This window comes from Sceloporus occidentalis, unplaced genomic scaffold, assembly GCF_023333645.1.
Source record: "Sceloporus occidentalis isolate IW3139 unplaced genomic scaffold, rSceOcc1.0.p SCAF_1, whole genome shotgun sequence".
Classification (NCBI taxonomy): Eukaryota; Metazoa; Chordata; class Lepidosauria; order Squamata; family Phrynosomatidae; genus Sceloporus; species Sceloporus occidentalis.
Genome location: NW_028316981.1, coordinates 104406171 through 104423384, shown reverse-complemented (window position 1 = coordinate 104423384; position 17214 = coordinate 104406171). Strand labels below are relative to the sequence as shown.

The following is a 17214-nucleotide window of genomic DNA, read 5'->3' as shown; positions in this document are numbered from 1 at the left end:
ATTTTGGTTAATAAGGAACATCCATTTGATTTTTCTGATGGTGCTTAGTCTTCCATACTTTGCAAATCCCTCAACCACTGTAAGGAATATTTCAGCATGCCTGACCTTGCAAAGCAAACATGGGGAAATGAGACAGCACAGTTCTGGGAAGGCCAAAGAAGAACTGGTTTTGCAGGCAATGTGGGGATTAATCTGGGCCCCAAAGGTAGAATAAATCTGAACAATATTGCATTTTGCTACAAATTTAATTGAGAAGATGGTTGGTGGTTGCCAAGCCAATAATAGATCATTGTACCCCTCACTTGCTCTTGATTCAAAAGGAAAATGTTTCTCCTCAGGTGCTTTCCAAACATTGTATTACCAGTTGCAAAGTTCCCTTGTGTCAGTGTCATTGGTTCTCTGCAATCATTAAAGAAGGTTAGCTTCCAAACTTTATTGAAACGGCATAGCAGAAACCATTGCAAAATGTCATGCTCCTTATTTTGGCTGGAATGCATGGCCTTTGAACTAGCAGTGTGTACAGACAACAAAAATAAATAAACAAAGCTCTATCACATAGCAGTATTCAAAATATTAAGTCACATCTAGGTTCATATCATATGATTTACTGGTTTTGCTTATTGCTAAGGCCAGAGAGGATGAGAGCAGTTGGGTGCAAGTGAGCATTGTGTGAACAAGACCTGATAAGCAGGCAAAGTGAGGGAAAGGCTTTCTGCAAGGAGGGACTGGAGCAAGGATACTGAAGGTGGACAGAAGAGTGGTTAATTGTGTGGATTGATTGGGGTGTAATTTGGATGAACACTGGGATCCCTTATAAGGGGTGTGTGTATCCCCATTTCCATGTTTATTGGTACACATGCAGTAACTACTTGTAGACTACTCTTATGCTCATTTTCTCAGAAGCAAATCCCATTGAGATTAATGAAGCGGGTTCCTCATTGGGACTGAAGCTCTGGCCCATGAATTTGTCAGCACATGTTAACAATCTCTTAAACTCTTTATATGTCTGGAGGATTAATTTCTCAGGTCTTTAAATACAGTTGTCATTTAATGACATGGAATTAGTGTCACTGTTGAATCACAAAGCTACTGAAATACTTGGTACATTGCCCACTATAAGGATGTCAGTCAGTCAATCCATAGAAGCAAGACCCAAAATAAATGGCTAGGGAGATCTGGTAGAGGGATTGTATTTTCTAATCTCCCTTGACTAACTGTTTTTGGAGCTAGGAAACACTTCATATTTCTAAAAATGTATTTCAGATTCTAACATAAATCAACTCCAAAGTTTTTAAATGCAAATAGAGAAGTTAAGGGGAATATGAGACCTCAGCTAGATAGTTTGGGAAGCAAGGGTTCTATTTTATCCACTATAAAACACAGAAGACCAAAGAACATCTTTGGGGGTTGGGTGGGCAAGTTTGTGTTTCCATTTTCATTTGCATTCCATGGTACTGAAATTTAACTTAGATAAATGTGGCTTTTGAATTGCCTTCTGTATTCAAAATAATCTATTTTTCTTTCAGTCATATTTTGTTTGTACTTAAGCAATCAAATTAATTTTACATTGCCACTGTGGTTATCTATGTGCATATGGTGAGAAAGGCATGTCTGGAGTACACACTTACAGTTTGAACCATAGATGTGGCACAAAACAAGACCCTTCCACATAATATGAAACACGTGGTGTCCATTAATAGGCTATAGCTGTGTAGATTGGTCTTAGAGCTCTAGTTCTTCTGTCAGGTTTCAACTTTTTTTAAAAAAAGTTGGCAGATTGGACCCAAGATATATTATTGTTTGCTTACAAAGTAGAAAAGACAGGAACACCCACAGGGATGAAATTTAAACAGGATCAAACTTTTCAGTTTTCAGAGATGGTATTGTAATTCTTTTTTGTAGGAAAGGTCATGTGGCCTGCTAGACCAGATAGATCCAGTGATGAGGTCTTGGGATGTGGCATTCTTCTTTGATGAACTGGACTGGAGCTAATACGATGAGAATAGAGAGCTGACATTTCTGGGACTTTGTTTACATCTGAGTGTATTGTTTCTGTAGCCCCTCCTTGCTCAGGTTTGCCACTGAGTGATGACAGAGAATTATGTCTCTTGGATGGTGGTGGGCTGTAGTTCTGAAATCTCACCGTTTTTACTTGCTGAAACACAACAGAAATCAGGAGTTATGTTTTTCCCACAAAGCTGCCAATAATGCTGTCATTATTATGTGCTCACACAACATGCCTAATTTAGAATCTCTTTGGCAATGTACTAGAAGAGTACCTAGCGTGTCATTTCCTCCTAACAAAGAGGAAGATGTGAGAAGTGTGCCACCTTACTAAAGATTTGAAAGGGATGTTTCTAGAACATTTCTGTTGGGTTAATCTATAAAATGGTATTGTCTTGGATGGAAAACATATTTCTATAATGTATATTTTATAAGCAAATTAACTTTTATCATCAGAACTGTTTCTAGTCACATTTGCCATCCCCATAATCTCAAGAGATTTCCCTAACCATTTAAAGAGGAATGTATTTGAGAGGGCCATCTAATAATAAAACAGAGTAACAAAAATTTAGTTTAGAATTTTCAGACAGGGGTGAGAGATTTTTCCTAATCACTTTTCCTATTTTCTCCCTACTTTATTCTTCAAAGCATCAGTAGTTGGCAAGAATCTTTAAGAACATTCATAGATTTTCTTATCCTTGACAAAAGACGGTGCCTTGGTATGTTAAGGTCTCCATTCAACATTCCCTTGTAAATATCCCCATGTGGACTTTGGCTACTCTGAGTCATATACAACCTTGATCTACTATAAAGCCTCTGAACTTACCCCACATGGCCATTCCATGCTTCACAGCAACCAAGCAGGCAGGATCAGAGAGGTATCTGGCTATGCTCCCACAGCCAGACTCACAATGATTACAGCAATACTGAGACTGCTGGAGGAACCTGACAGATCTCAGCACTAATGTCATCATTTTGTGCCTGGCTATGGGGATGTAGCCAAACACTTCTCTGATCCTGCTTGCTTGCTGTGAATTGGGGTGGGTATTGCAGGGGGAGGAAGGGTATACCAACCCCATAGAACCTGAAAAAAGACATAAACATGCAGAAGTGTGTGTATTTCCCTAGCAGAATTCCAGCCTAAGATAGCTTTAGATCATTTATCAATAAATGTTCATATTTAGGGACATTTTATGAAAGGATTATTTGTATTTTGTAGAAAATACAATGTTTTTCACCAACAAATTCGTCACAAAAAAGTACCAGTATGTGAAAAATGTACAAAGGTTCTTGCAGTCTCACTCAACCTTTTGAAGTTTTTCATTTTGTGCATGAAAATCAATAACAACTGAACTATAAAAACTGAACTATTCAAATCACCAACCCACTAGAGCTTTAGTTAGGGTTTATATCTGAACAAGGTAACTTAACAGTTGAAAAAGCATAGTGTCATGCACAGCAAGTCTGTGCTCAGTGCCTTTGGTGTCTGCAAAGAATTGGATGCTCTGCTTGAATATGTTTGCTTGAATGTGAGCAGCAACTTCCACAAAGGCTGAGAACCCCAAGTTAGAGGATTCCCAAAGGCCAAATGGTTGAACTCACAGTCAAACAAATGTGATTAGAAAATATTCTTCCCAGTTTCAGTGCGTGTAAAATAAGGCCTGCTTAACAAAGAGACCACATTGTTACCTTCTCAGTGGTGTTTCTGGAGGTCTCTGGTTTCACTAGAATGGACGGTGGAGCAGATGGAAGTGGCTTTAGAGTCAGCTCATTTTTTGCCTGCAGTTCTTTGGTGTCTAGTATTATTGTGCTACATACAGAAGGAGCTCGGCTGCTTCCACTTCGGGGCACAAACACTAATGAAGAATCATAGGAGGAGTTTTGTTTGATTCCTGTGTCAGTTGCACCAGCTCCTCGGGGAAGAGTAGAGATAGGTTGATATAACAGCAATTGCTGGGGTTGTGTTTGGGTGGCAGGACTTCGCCTTAGGGAGTTGACAAATGGAATAAGAGCTCCTGGTTGCAAAGGTTTCTGTAAAGATCCACCTACAGAAGCAGAATTCAGTAAGAGATGAAGGCTAATGTGAAAATAAACCCCAAGTAACTTATTTCTGAAAATTCATATTAAACAGAATGGGAGAAAATGGCTGAACTGTTAGCTTAATTTCCCTCTTGATGCTGACTGGCATTACACCATATACTTTTAGAATATGTAGAATATTAGATTAGAACATTTTATAATATGTAGGGGTGACAAAATTGGCTGGCAGCTACAAACATTGGTAGAATAAATGTTTTGCATGCAGAAATTTTGAGGTTTGTTCCTGGCTACCTCAAGTTAAAACAAGGATGGGGGAACTTTGTCTCTCCAGGTGTTTTGGACTTCAACTCTCAGAAGCCCCAGCCATTATGACCAATGTGAATGGGAATCCAAACCATCTGAAAGACCAGCTATTTTATCCCTTGGACTTGAGCAAGGCTGGGAAAGTATTCTATTAGAATTCAAGACAGCACCGGTCAGTGAGCATAGGCAATACTGAATTAGATGGGCCAACAGCCTGAGTCAAAGGAACTTTCATATATTCAGATTACACTTGCTTGCAAATGGGGCATCTACCTTCTTTAATTGTTGTTTAAAATATATTTTTAAAAGCTACCAGTAATAGGAGGAATGGTTTGACTGGGGGCACATGAAGCAGTCAGCTCCTTAGGCTAAGCAGATTTGAATCTGATCAGCACCTGGACTGGAGACTGTGGGGCTGAACAGACTGCCCCTTTCAGTGCCTGATCAGGGCTGTGGCAATTACATGCTGCAGCCCTGATCTGGCCATTCCATGGAGTAAAAAAGGAGCTGCAAAAAGTGGCTCCTTTTTGCACCACAGAAAGAGTGCCATAGTTGCTGGTGCCATGGATTTTTGGTGCTCCTTTAGCACTGCATCATCTGGACATGGCGGCAGAGGAGCACCATGACACTGCCCACTGTGCGGTGGGGCGCATAGTGTCATTCTGGCATGGGGGCAGCATCAGAGCATGCATTGTGCGGATGTCACACTCCCACTCCACCCCGATACCGGCTTTTATCACCGGTCAGTTAATAAACTGGTTGTATGTGAACTATTTTGAGTTCCCTGATGGAAGAAAGGTATAATGTAAATTTACTTAATGATAAACTATTCTTTTGTATTTCTTATTGATTACTTTATTGAAATTGCATTCTGAAGTTAAAACAAATGCTACTTTTCCTGTGAAACTGCTATCTTTTCAACTAGTGGAGGGAGAACTCAGTGTAATTAGGTTTACCACCTTTTAGTGCCTTGGTTCCAGTTCCTTCCAGACATGGCATGTGTTATCATGTCTGGAATTAGATGAAGGATTCCTTACCATTTTAATCTTTCTTCACCTACTAAATTTCTTAGTGTCTTGATGCAGATAAACTCAGTTGCAGCCAATAAAATCATGGCAAATGATTTGCTCGCCTTCTCTTCCTTAGATACACACTTCTTGTCTTGTCTACTTTCAGAGATTATCATAATAGTGACCCAGCATATTTTATGCCACTATTTCCCATTATAACCAAGAATGTGACTTGTGTTCCTCCAAGTCTATTATCCTCTGCCACCTCAAAACTTTGCCCTAAGTGAATCCATCCATTTTCTGCTCTGGTACATCTGGTAGATACTGTATTACTGTAGCTCTGTAATAGACCAAAGCTTTACAAGGATGAACCCACACACAATCCCTGCCATCTTCAGATACAGTTAGATGAAACCCCTGTCTGAATCCTGAAGACCTACTGCTAATCAGTGCAGGTGATACCAGCCCAAATGGAGCAGTAATTTCACTCCATATAAATCAGTTTCCTAACACTGATATTATTCCTTCCTTCCTTCCTTCCTTCCTTCCTTCCTTCCTTCCTTGCTTCCTTGATATTCTAAATCCAGCATGTGCATTAAAACCTTTGATTTAAATCCTTCATGATTCTGGCCAAAATAAAACCTGCTGTATATACTCATGCATAAGTCTAGAAATTTTAGTCAAAAATTGACCCAAAAAGACTGGGTCAACTTATCCATGGTTCAATCAAAGTATTGTACTTTAACTCTCATATATATATATATATATATATATATACACACACACACACACACACACACACACACACACACACATATGAGAGTTAAAGTACAATACTTTGATTGAACCATGGATAAGTTGACCCAGAACTGTTCCCTTCTCTGAGCAGAGTGGCAAAAGGTGAGAGAGTAGTCCATCCTGGGAGAATCTAAAAGAAGCAGCAACAACCTCTATCTGCCATGACACTGCTTATGGCCTTTGCTTATGGCAGGAAAATAGTGGCAGGAGTTTCTTCCTTATCCATCCAGCCTTATGGGTGAGCACAAACATTTATGACTGTTGGAATTTTGTGAGTTCTTTGACATGGTTTCCTCTGCTTGATCTTTTACATCCTTTATTACATGCCCCTGAGATTTACCCTCTACTTACCCACGGGTCATATCAAAATCCATAATTTTAACCCCCAAACCTGCCCTTGACTTATATATGAGGTCAACTTATAGTTGAGTATATACAGTAAGTTATGTGTCTGTCTTTCAACTTGCTCATATTTATCCATTAACTGTATGTCTCCCTTTCTTCGTCTCCTTATTTTGTTTTCCACTGTTGAAATGCAGACAGATCTTTGTATTACTCTGTAGCGGTGTTCACAATGTTTCGTTTTGTTTCATTACTCAGTTTGTTTCTGTTATTAAGGACACAATTCCTCTCATTATATAGGCGGGGTACAGACCGCCAGAAAGGGGCGCCAGGGAGGTGCCTCTCTTTGCTGCGCAGCAGCTTCACAGCAACCAGATTGTGTGACGCTGCTGCACAGCAAAAAAGGAGCAGTAAAAAGTGGCTCCTTTTTGCTGTGCAGCTGCGCTGCAACAAACCTGCAAAGACACCCTGTTTGGGTGCTACGCAGCTGCGACATGATAGCTGTGCGTGCTGTGTGGGTGGTGCTGCGCAGCTGTGACACCCTCGTTACATGTGAGGGTTGCCGGGCATGTGGGTGCTCTGCCTACCAGGCAACCCTCGCACATAACGAGGGCACTGCAAAGGCTCGTCTTTTGAGGGCCATAGTTACAGAAATCACATTCATTATCCATTTGTAGGCATTACACTAACCATTTGGAGGTGCTACTAATGATTACTTGTGTGTGTGTGTGTGTGTGTGTTGGCTGCAGTAAGCCTGTAGGATGGGAGGCATGAAGCCAAACTTGCCTATGGCCTCTCCCCAGTGCAGGAATTGGATTGGCCATTGATCACTGTGCTTGCCCTGCCTGCACATTTGTCTATTTCCTGATGGAGGATGTTATGACTATTTAATAAGGTATTTACCAATACTATGTCTCATCTATTTTTCATTTAGTTAGGCTGACCACTTTAATTACATAATGTATTAGCCCTCTGCTCTGTCCTTGTTATTTTTTTTTATTGTGTTATTAATAGATACTTTAATCTCCCATTTTAATTGTATCATATTTAATCCTGTTTTAAGGGGAGGGAGAATTTGGGACATAATGTTGAATGTAGATATTTTAATGTGCTGTGAGCTGCTTTGATTGTCTCATCACAGAAAAGCAGGATAAAAATAAAAGGTTTATTTATTTATTTTTATTTATTTAATTATACTCTGGCCACCCAGACATGCAACATTTCTGGCTGAGCTTAGGGCCCTATATGTTGCAATACTTTAGGTCACTAGGAGGAGGGAAGGGTGACCAACAGAAAAAGCAATGGCACCACCCCTCTAATAGTGGCAATTCTAGAATGGCACAACATGCATGGCATTATGGGTAAAGAAGCGTCTACAAATGACTCCTATGCTCAGCTTGTGCTGCAGTCAACCCTGTAGAGATGTAAGGCCTGGACACATCACATAAAAACTTCAATTGGGTACTATGAACAGGAGTCCTGAATGAGATTTCCATTTCGATCCATCTACACTTTGGCACATTCATTTTGGAATGATGATAGGCCAAATGAAACAGATCTATTAGGTTCAATTTTTCATGTGTTCTGAATAAAATTCACAGCTCTATTCTTTTGCAAAGCACCATATATATGTCAAGGATGCTATCTGTTTGTATTTTTTTTAAAAAAAGTTGTTACTGTCATCTGTTCATTTGTGTGCTACCAACTCATTCTGTGTTGTGGTAATTCTATATAAATATGAACCTTTGGGAGATCTTTCCAGAATGAGCCCCAGTTTACTGAGACATTGGTGAATGACCAAGAATAATATCATATAACATTTGTGACGTTGCTGCCAAGGCTTCTCCTCCTCCTCCTTTTTTATAATTTCCACAATCTCAGATTCAATTCATGTGTGAGGAACAAATGAAGACTCAGAAAATCCACTGAGTATGGTTGCTATATTCCAGTCTCTCATATGTGAGCATATAATTTGCATATTAATAATTTGCATTCTGATTGTGTAATTGCACCTTTTCTACCATTATGTTTCAACCTCAGTACCAAGCTAAGAGCTCTCTCCCCCCCCCCTTCTTTTCTCCCCTAGCTGGTGTGGAAACAGCAGGGCTTCCAATCAGAACCAGAGAGTAAAGGGACTCCCATATTCTCTCTAGGTTATTTGGAAGCAAAGGTCCACTGTGTTGCCTAGCCCTAGGCTCAAGCCAATGATAGAGTCACCACACAACACAAGGCCATTTCTCCTTGCCTCCTTTCCTTTTCTGCCTTCTGGGCCTGTTGGGGAAAGGAATGGAAGAATAAGGTGGCAATGCTATGCCTGGGCAGTATCAAAAAGAGCCTGCAGGGTGAGATAAGGTTCCTGTCAGTGCCAGCCTTCTTGACAGGTTTCCTGCTTCATTGTCACTGCCACATTTTAACCTACTCATTCACCTGTGAAGGAGAAAGCCGGCATTTACTGTTTTGACTGGCCCAGTCGGCTGGGACATTTTTTTGTACCTTCAATCTGGGGTTTTCCAGGACAAATGGCACTGAATTTTAACTTGGATTTCTCTACGTATAAAAACGTATTTCCTTGTAAGAGATTGAACATCTGATCCTACCACACATTTCTGAGTTGTCTCAGGCTATCGAGAATACATCCGTGCCTTGGGCAGGGCAGCCTTCCAAGCCAGCTGTACATATGCAATCAGGTTCACAACTCTTCAGGAGGCTCAGCCTAGCATTTATGTCTATTGCATCAGACTTGAGTTTCAGTGAGCTAATTAAAGGCTTCTGGCTGTATCTCTGCCACTTGGGAACAGGTTGACATCCCTCTCTCACCAGGACTTACTTTTCCGATTGCTGCCACGTTCTCTTCTCTGAGAGGTTGTTTGCCCCGAGGCATTTGGCTCTGAGAGATTCCTCACAGGCGAGGCCAATGTTGTGGGCATGAAGGCAGATTTCAAAGACCTGCTTTGCCTGGGGCCATTTTCTGAGATGCTTCCCTGGGATGAAAGAGAGGAGGTGGATAATGTCCAAGTCGCATAGAGGGAAGGTGTTCTTGTATCAGGGAAGGTTGAGGACTTCCTGGTTGTTTAGGAGAGAGGCAAATAAAAGAGAGGGAGGGAGGGAGACAAGAGAGAGTCCAATTTCAGATAATTAGAGAGCAAACACAGCTGCACAATTCAGATCCAAGAATTTTGTTATCTAATTAAAAAAACAGTGCAAAGTGTAGAATGCCACCTGTAAGCATTAGTTTAGCTATGATATTTCAAAATCTTTACAATTTCAGTCTGCCATTTTAATCTTCTTCCATGTCTATGATCAAACTCCAGAATTATTGTCAGAAAGCCACAATGGTCATATTAATGAAGGAGGTTGTATTCTCATGAAATAGAATACTCAAACTGTCTTTTTGTGACTGAGAGGTTATGCAACATTGCCTTCCTAAAATTAGTGCATAAAATAAGTGGCTATTTGTTTTACAAATCAGAATGTGAGAGATCAAAAATGCTTCTCACAATTACTTATTCCTTTGCTTCAAATCAGGAGCACAAATATTTCTGTAGGTTAAACAAAACCAATGTGTATGCCAACATTTCCATGGATATCTGTGCTATTTTCAAGGAATCTATGAGATTTTAAAAAGTAATTGTCAACTGCTGTCTTCAGTATGTTATTTCATATCCTCCAGCTGTCCCAATTTGTCCTGATTAATTCTGTGTCATCCCAGTTTTTCAGCTGCTTTAAAAATGTCCCAGTTTCTCTCTCCTCCTCCCATCTTTCATTTGACCTCAGCTTACTTCAATTACTACAAACTGAGTTCAAAGTACAAAAGCAGTTTGTACTCAGCTCAATGGTGGTGGAATCTTTCCCTTTCCAGAAGTTTCAGGAAAAAGTAAACTGCTACAGCCTTTCTTAACTTATTCATTCTTCCTCAGTAATAGCTTTTGCCATATTGACCATTCTTTCATGTTCAATGGTCATACCTGTCCTGGTTTTCATCTGTTAAATGTTGGAAGGTATGTTATTGTTGATATCCTACCACTCCAAATGAGTGGTTTTACCCTGATCATTCTCTAAGCAGGTGTGACATTCCTTGTTTTTGAACATATTTAATCTGTGTTTCTCTCACAGGTATGGGGTATACGGTGATAATTTTAGGTTGAAGTGGCAGGTGCAGCTTGTTTTCTTCACTGTCATTTTTTGATGCTGGCAGGTATTTACCTGAGAGCAAGAAATACTAGAATAAAGGAATTGAGGAGGGAGTAGATGGGGAATAATTTATATAGATAGGCATTTTTATGCTCAAATGATTCAGATGCAAAGGAAATAACTTGGAAGTAAAAAATCAGGGAAGGGGAGAATGCAGTGAAGATAATAGGTATGTGCAAACATATTCAGAGCCAATTGTATGTTTTCTAGTTTACAGAAAAAGGAGCTGCAGGATATTCTCCACTAGAATATAATACAGCAGAGTGAAAATCCCCCATCCCCCAAGTGCAGCATCTGTAGAGAGATGCTAAGTCCCAGCTGAGGCAAGTTAAGGAAAGGAAAATTAGAAATGGGGAGAAGGCAGTTAGGTTCCTCAGACCATTAAAATGAACATTTTGTAAGAAAACATGTTAACATATATATATATGTTTTCTGTTATTGCTGATGTGCTATCACTCCAAATGAATGTTCTTATCCCTGATCATCCTCTAGGCAGATGTAACATTCCTTGTTTCTCATAACTTTCCTTGTATCAGGCCAGGAGAGTCCAAGAGGTGGCTGGGAGAAGGGCTGCTCCACATTCACTGGGGTGGGGAGTGAAGGACCCCATGAATGTGGAAAAACCTCAAACAAAAAAGAGCCCACTATTCTTTTAACTTAAAAGAACAACTGTCTAGGAATCTCCATGTCCTTCAGTGCAACTCTATGGTCAATATCCTTCTGTACCACCAAAATTGGCTGGTAGAGCATGCCTGGGAGATGGGTGGTGGTTGAGTGGCAGCACGACAGCAATTTAATGTGCGATAACACCCGTTTTTCCATGTTCTGCCCCGATCCCATCCTGTTCACTGCCAGGGCAAAATGGCTGTATGATAATCTCCATGGTCTGCTACACAACATGAACAAATTGTTCTTTTGTGTAAAAGTAGAAGACCTTAGCAAAGGCAGAGAGACACAGTCCATGGCTCTCATGGAAGTCAGCCTGGCTTGAGAAGGATGAACCTTAAAACAATCTAAGTACCCATTGCTCTCCTTCTGTCTAGGGTGGGAAGCAAAGCATTCCTGTCATTTTACTTTTTCAAGAACACCACACCACAACCAGCCAAAGCCTGGCATCCCAAAGATGAAGGCACAAGACCACTCTTCCAGAGGAACAAGATGGGTGGCAGTAGGGTACCCTTCTCACCATAGGAGGAAGAGGAGTGCAAAAGGAGGATGACTGCTCTAACATCTTCCTTTCACTGTTGAAAGAAGAATAGAAGCTGTCATACAAAGGCCAGCTATTCTTCTAAAGACCTTCCTAAAAACTAAGGCACTGTGAGAGGGATGACTAAGAAAAACATTTGCCAAAGAGTGCCTTGGCTTCAGGCAAAAAGAACAACAACAACTGGCCTCCACAGCGCTGCTTCTTCCTTTTGGTGGGGACGCTAGACCCACACTCTTCCATGAAAGATGTGTGGTTGACACTATTACCCCCCCTCCTCCTCTCCCACCACCAGGGGCTTGGTGGGCTGGCTGTACTATCATGTATGCCAGGCCATCAGAAAATGTGTGTTTGGGATGTGTGCATGTGTGACCCCCATCAGCACTGATGAGTTACCATAGTGGCTATTGTCCAAAACAAGACACACAAACTTCAGACTGTGGCAATGAGGAAGAAGAGCAGCATAATTGGACATCATGACATTGTCATAACTTGAGATTACTAACTTTACTTAAATAATTTGGCATAGGCAATCACAGTTTTCCTAACTGTAAGTGTTACGTGTTTAAGTGTAAGTGCTTAAGTGGTAAGGGTATGAAAGAGGCCACAAAGAGCTAGTCTCTTGCTATGGCAGTGAGGGCCAGTATGTGTGCAAACTAGAGATACATTCCTGTCTTGGCAACAGGAAGGGTCCTTCCTCAGTTAGTGGGTCAAGCAAGAGCCAAAACAGCTGGCTTGGAGGATTGACTAGAGCTAGTACTTACTGAAAAATCTATCACACATGGCTCAAGATTTTACAGGTAGTTAGGCTCACATAGGAGCATAGTCTCTGAGGGGCACAGGAGTAGTTTGGGTGCAAGAACTAGGAATTAGTTCCTTCTTCATTTTCAGCTAACCTCTATTTGTCTTTATGTAGTTGTATACAATACTGTTGTGATAGCAGCTCAGTTAAGAGACATGTGACTCTTCAATGATGCTACAGTCATAGGCTCTTTTAGACTGGATTCAGGCTGTATAATTCCCCCCCCCCCAAAGAATGGAACACCACTAAGGATCAAATTAGGCTTAAATGAATCTTGCTCCACTTTTGCAACATTTCTCAGTAGTGGAAACACCACCCCCAACCCCAGGTTGCTCAGTAGGCAAGACCAACAAGTGGTACCCTACCAGTTCTCCTGAATTGCCCCAACAGTAGAGGAAGCTGTTAGACTCAAAGAGATTGTTTGATGGTGATCCTGAAGGAAAAATGGGACTGAGTTTTTGTACTCTTTACTTACTTGTACATCCATTTCCCCAGCTGTGTTCCCCCCTCCCTAAAGTGTGTTGCTGTCACTTTTGATTATTTCTTTTCCCATCTGCTTTCCCTGATGAGGCTGACAAGGCCACATAGCTCTTTCACCTCAGTTCTTAAATTGCTGAGAAGGCCATCCATCTTCCACATGAACAGGATGCTTAAATAACCTTCCTTAAGTGCTCCTAATTTCTTTGGATGCGGAGGTGTGGAGAAGGGTCTGTGAGGACTCCTCTCAGAGAGAGAAGGGAAAACAACAACTTCTGGCTCATTTTGTTATCTTTCCACAACTGTTCTGTGCTTTGAAAAGTGATTTATGATTTAATAACGGGGAAGAGATTCATCAAAATAACCAAGACATCAATTTAGTTTGAAGTGATCTCTGAAGGAATCCATACTGTAACAGGCTTCAAACTTGGTGTTCACGACTGATTTTAGGAAGTTACTTCCCATGTCTGCCTTTGATTGTTTATTGGTTTGGTTTATGGGGGGGGGGAGCAAAGCTGCAGTGTTGTCATAGGCCAAAAGCTGGAGAAATAAGCCAGAGGGATGAAGAGTAATGACTGACTCCCCTTAATGCAAGGGGTTTTAGTGGATATTAGAAGAAATAACTCTGGGCCCAAAGTGACTGCAGTGTCTCTAATTTAAACGGCATGATTTAGCATGGTAAAATATACACAGGGGAAGAAATGAGTAAAAACGTATCTCTAGTGAAAGCAATTACATGGATAGTTGGGCTTCTGCTAGAGTGCCTCATATCTGTGATAGCAGACTAAAACTTGGCATGTTTAACTCTGTTTTGGTTTTTTTTTTTTTGCATTTTATGTTAAGAATTACTGTCAAAATGTTTATAGCAGAACATGGAAGTGGGAATTTATAAGTAACATAGTTATCTGTAAATATAAATATATATTTGTTTGCATAAATAATTTGCTTAAATATGTAATAGTGAAAATGATCCAGAGAGATGAATAGTGTGATGAAGCTGCATTTCAAAGCTAACATAATTAGCAGAAACAATGGGAAATTTAGGAAGGGTGTGTGTAAGAATGATGCTTTCCAGTTACTTTAAGAAGGCATTTTCAGCAAAATTTTACATCATCCTTTATCAGTCCTAGGTTCCCCCCCCCCCCCCCTTTAAAACAAAGATGAGTAATAGAACAAGCAAAGACATAGGAGATTATCACATTTACTAAAAACCTGACTGCTCCTCAGCAGGATATAGTTGGGTTGCAGATTGCCACCAGGTATTATTGCTCATAATTTGTTGCCAATTCCACCAGGCGATTGCAACACAGCTGCATCCCAGACATGCTTATGAGCCCCCTTTTCCAAAACGGGATCTTTCCATCTTGGAAAAATGGCCTCCAAAGTGCACTTGGGATGTGAGACGCAGCCAGGTTGCAATCCCCCAGTGGAATCAGTGGCAAATTATGAGCAATAATACCCAGTAGCAACCTGACTGTATCCCACTGGGGAGCAGTCAAGTTTTTTGTCAGTGCGATAATCTCCGTAGTCATATTAGTCTCTCCGTTCTCTCCTCCTCTAATGGAGCCTCTCATGAAGGGCAGAGCTGCTGGTGGGAGAAGAAGGCAGAGGGAGGGCATTGTGGAAGTCCTCCTGGACAGGAGGGAGAAAGGGAGGACATGCCCTGGAAAGGAGGGCATCAGGGAGTATCTGCCCTCGCTGGAACCAAGCAAGTTAATGGAACCACCTTTCTCTCTCTCTCTCTCTCTCTCTTGTGTATGTATGTCTTTGTGTGTGGTTTTAGGAGTTAACAAAGGGCACCCTCATTCTGCCTTTCTCTGAAACACCTTCTGAGGCAAAGAGGATTCCCCCCCCCCATATCCCCTCCCCGGAGCGTGTGTGTGTGTGTGTGTGTGTGCGCGCGCCCTTGTGGAAATGACACTTTGGAGCATGCACAGAGGAGGCATTTCTAAGCAGGCAATGAAGATTTGTTTGTCTCCTTTTGATAGCCAAATTCGCATTGGGCCCACTTTAATGTGCTTTTAACCCCTTGTTGTGCTCTCTGTGTGATAACCAATAGCAAATGGGCTTGCTTTTCTGGGATGCCACCACTTTAACCATTTTTAGGATGGAAGCACATACAGTCTAGGTGTGATAAAGTCCATAGACTTGTTCTACTTCTGTTTGTGAAAGCTTATGCTACAATTTATTTTGCATGGTTAGTCTCAAAGGTGCTACAAGATCCCTTTGCAGGACAAGCAAAGGAATGAGTTACATCACCCTGGATTAAAACAAAGGAAATGCAAAACAAACTACTTTGGAAGGCTTTACACTAAATTATACAACAATCTCTTTTTAAAAATTAACCTTCCTGGTTTTCCTTTTTGGTTGACCCAGTTGCAAATGTATCAACCTACATTATTCAGCAGAAAGACAAATTATAATAAATAAATACTAAAATATTTATTTCTAGCCCACATTTCCTGTGATCAAGGCGGGTTACATACACGTGCCAATACAGCATAGCAAGACAATATAAAACACAAGACAACAAATACATTACATTAAAAATTGCAATAGCAATTACAAATTTCAAATTACAAAATCTAGCTAGCTCGAGATACTTCAACACATACAGTAAGAGAGGGGAGGGCTACATCGGGGAAGGCTGGGGAAAAGCCTGTTGAAACAGGTAGGTTTTTAACTCCTCCTTGAACTGGTCAAGAGAGGTGACCGAGCGGAGCTCACCGGGAAGCGAGTTCCAGAGCTTTGGGGCCGAGATAGAGAAGGCCCTCTGCGTTGTCATGGCATATTTTGAGTCTGGAACTCTCAAGAGTTGCTTCCCGGCCGATCTGAGAGTGCGGGGCGGATTATATGGAGAGAGACGGTCCTCCAAGTACCCTGGGCCCAAGCCATTTAGGGCTTTATAGGTAATAACCAATACCTTGTATTGGGCCCGGAAGCGGATAGGCAGCCAATGAAGATCTTTAAGTACTGGTGTTATATGGCTGGCCCTGGAAGCTCCAGTGACCAGTCTAGCTGCCATATTCTGGACCAATTGCAGCTTCCGAGTTTGGTACAAGGGTTGCCCATGTAGAGCGCATTACAGAAATCCAAACGAGAGGTTACCAGAGCATGTACCACTGTTTCAAGGTCCCCCCTGCCCAGGAAGGGTCGCAGCTGGCGTATCAACCGAAGTTGATAACAGGTGCTCCTGACCGTCACATCCACCTGAGATGTAAGGTGGAGCGACGAGTCCAGAAGCACCCCCAAACTGCGAACAGTGTCCTTCAAGGGGAGCGTGACCCCGTTCAGGACAGGTGGAGAAACATCCAGTCCCAGGCCGGGGGAGCCTATCACAAGTACTTCCGTTTTCTCTGGATTCAAGCTGAGTCTGTTTTCCCTCATCCAGCCCATTACTGACTCCAGAGAGGCATCTAGAGGAGAGATGCCATCCCTGGTCACTACATCAGTCGGAGACACAGAGAAACATATTTGAGTGTCATCAGCGTACTGATAACACCGCGCCCCGTGTCTCCGGATGATCTCTCCCAGCGGTTTCATGTAAATGTTAAATAGCATGGGAGACAGAATGGCTCCTTGAGGGACACCGGATGTCAGGGCCCTCTTATCAGAGCACACGTCTCCCAGCTGCACCATCTGGAATCTACCCGAGAGGTAGGAACGGAACCACTGGAGCGCAGTGCCCCCGATTCCCAACTCCCTCAGGCATTCCAGAAGGATACCATGGTCAATGGTATCGAAAGCCGCTGAGATGTCCAAGAGCACCAACAGGGACACGCTACCCCTGTCGATGCCCAGACAAAGATCATCGACCAAGGCGACCATGGCAGTCTCAACTCCATAGCCCGCCCGAAACCCGGTTTGAAATGGGTCCAGATAATCAGTATCATCCAAGATCGACTGAAGCTGGATTGCAACTGCCCTCTCGATCACCTTCCCCAGAAAAGGCAATAGTGAGACAGGCCGATAATTGTTGTGCATCAGGGGGTCAAGGGAGGGCTTTTTGATCAGCGGTTTTACAATGGCCAATTTTAAGCTGG

At 41.8% G+C, this 17214-nt stretch overlaps 1 protein-coding gene across 3 annotated transcripts in view; it reads right to left on the bottom strand.

The window, feature by feature from the left end:
• Positions 1 to 431: 431 nt before the first annotated feature.
• SH3RF2 (SH3 domain containing ring finger 2) overlaps positions 432 to 17214 on the bottom strand; it is a 138036-nt gene continuing 121253 nt past the window's right edge. For all 3 annotated transcript variants that reach the window (XM_089504332.1, XM_089504468.1, XM_089504396.1), the window contains 3 exons: positions 9325 to 9560; positions 3694 to 4049; positions 432 to 2155 (listed from right to left, as the gene is read on the bottom strand). In XM_089504332.1, the coding sequence (XP_089360458.1) occupies positions 1865 to 2155; positions 3694 to 4049; positions 9325 to 9560 (883 nt within the window). In that variant the 3' untranslated portion in view covers positions 432 to 1864. The remainder of the gene's footprint in view (positions 2156 to 3693; positions 4050 to 9324; positions 9561 to 17214) is intronic.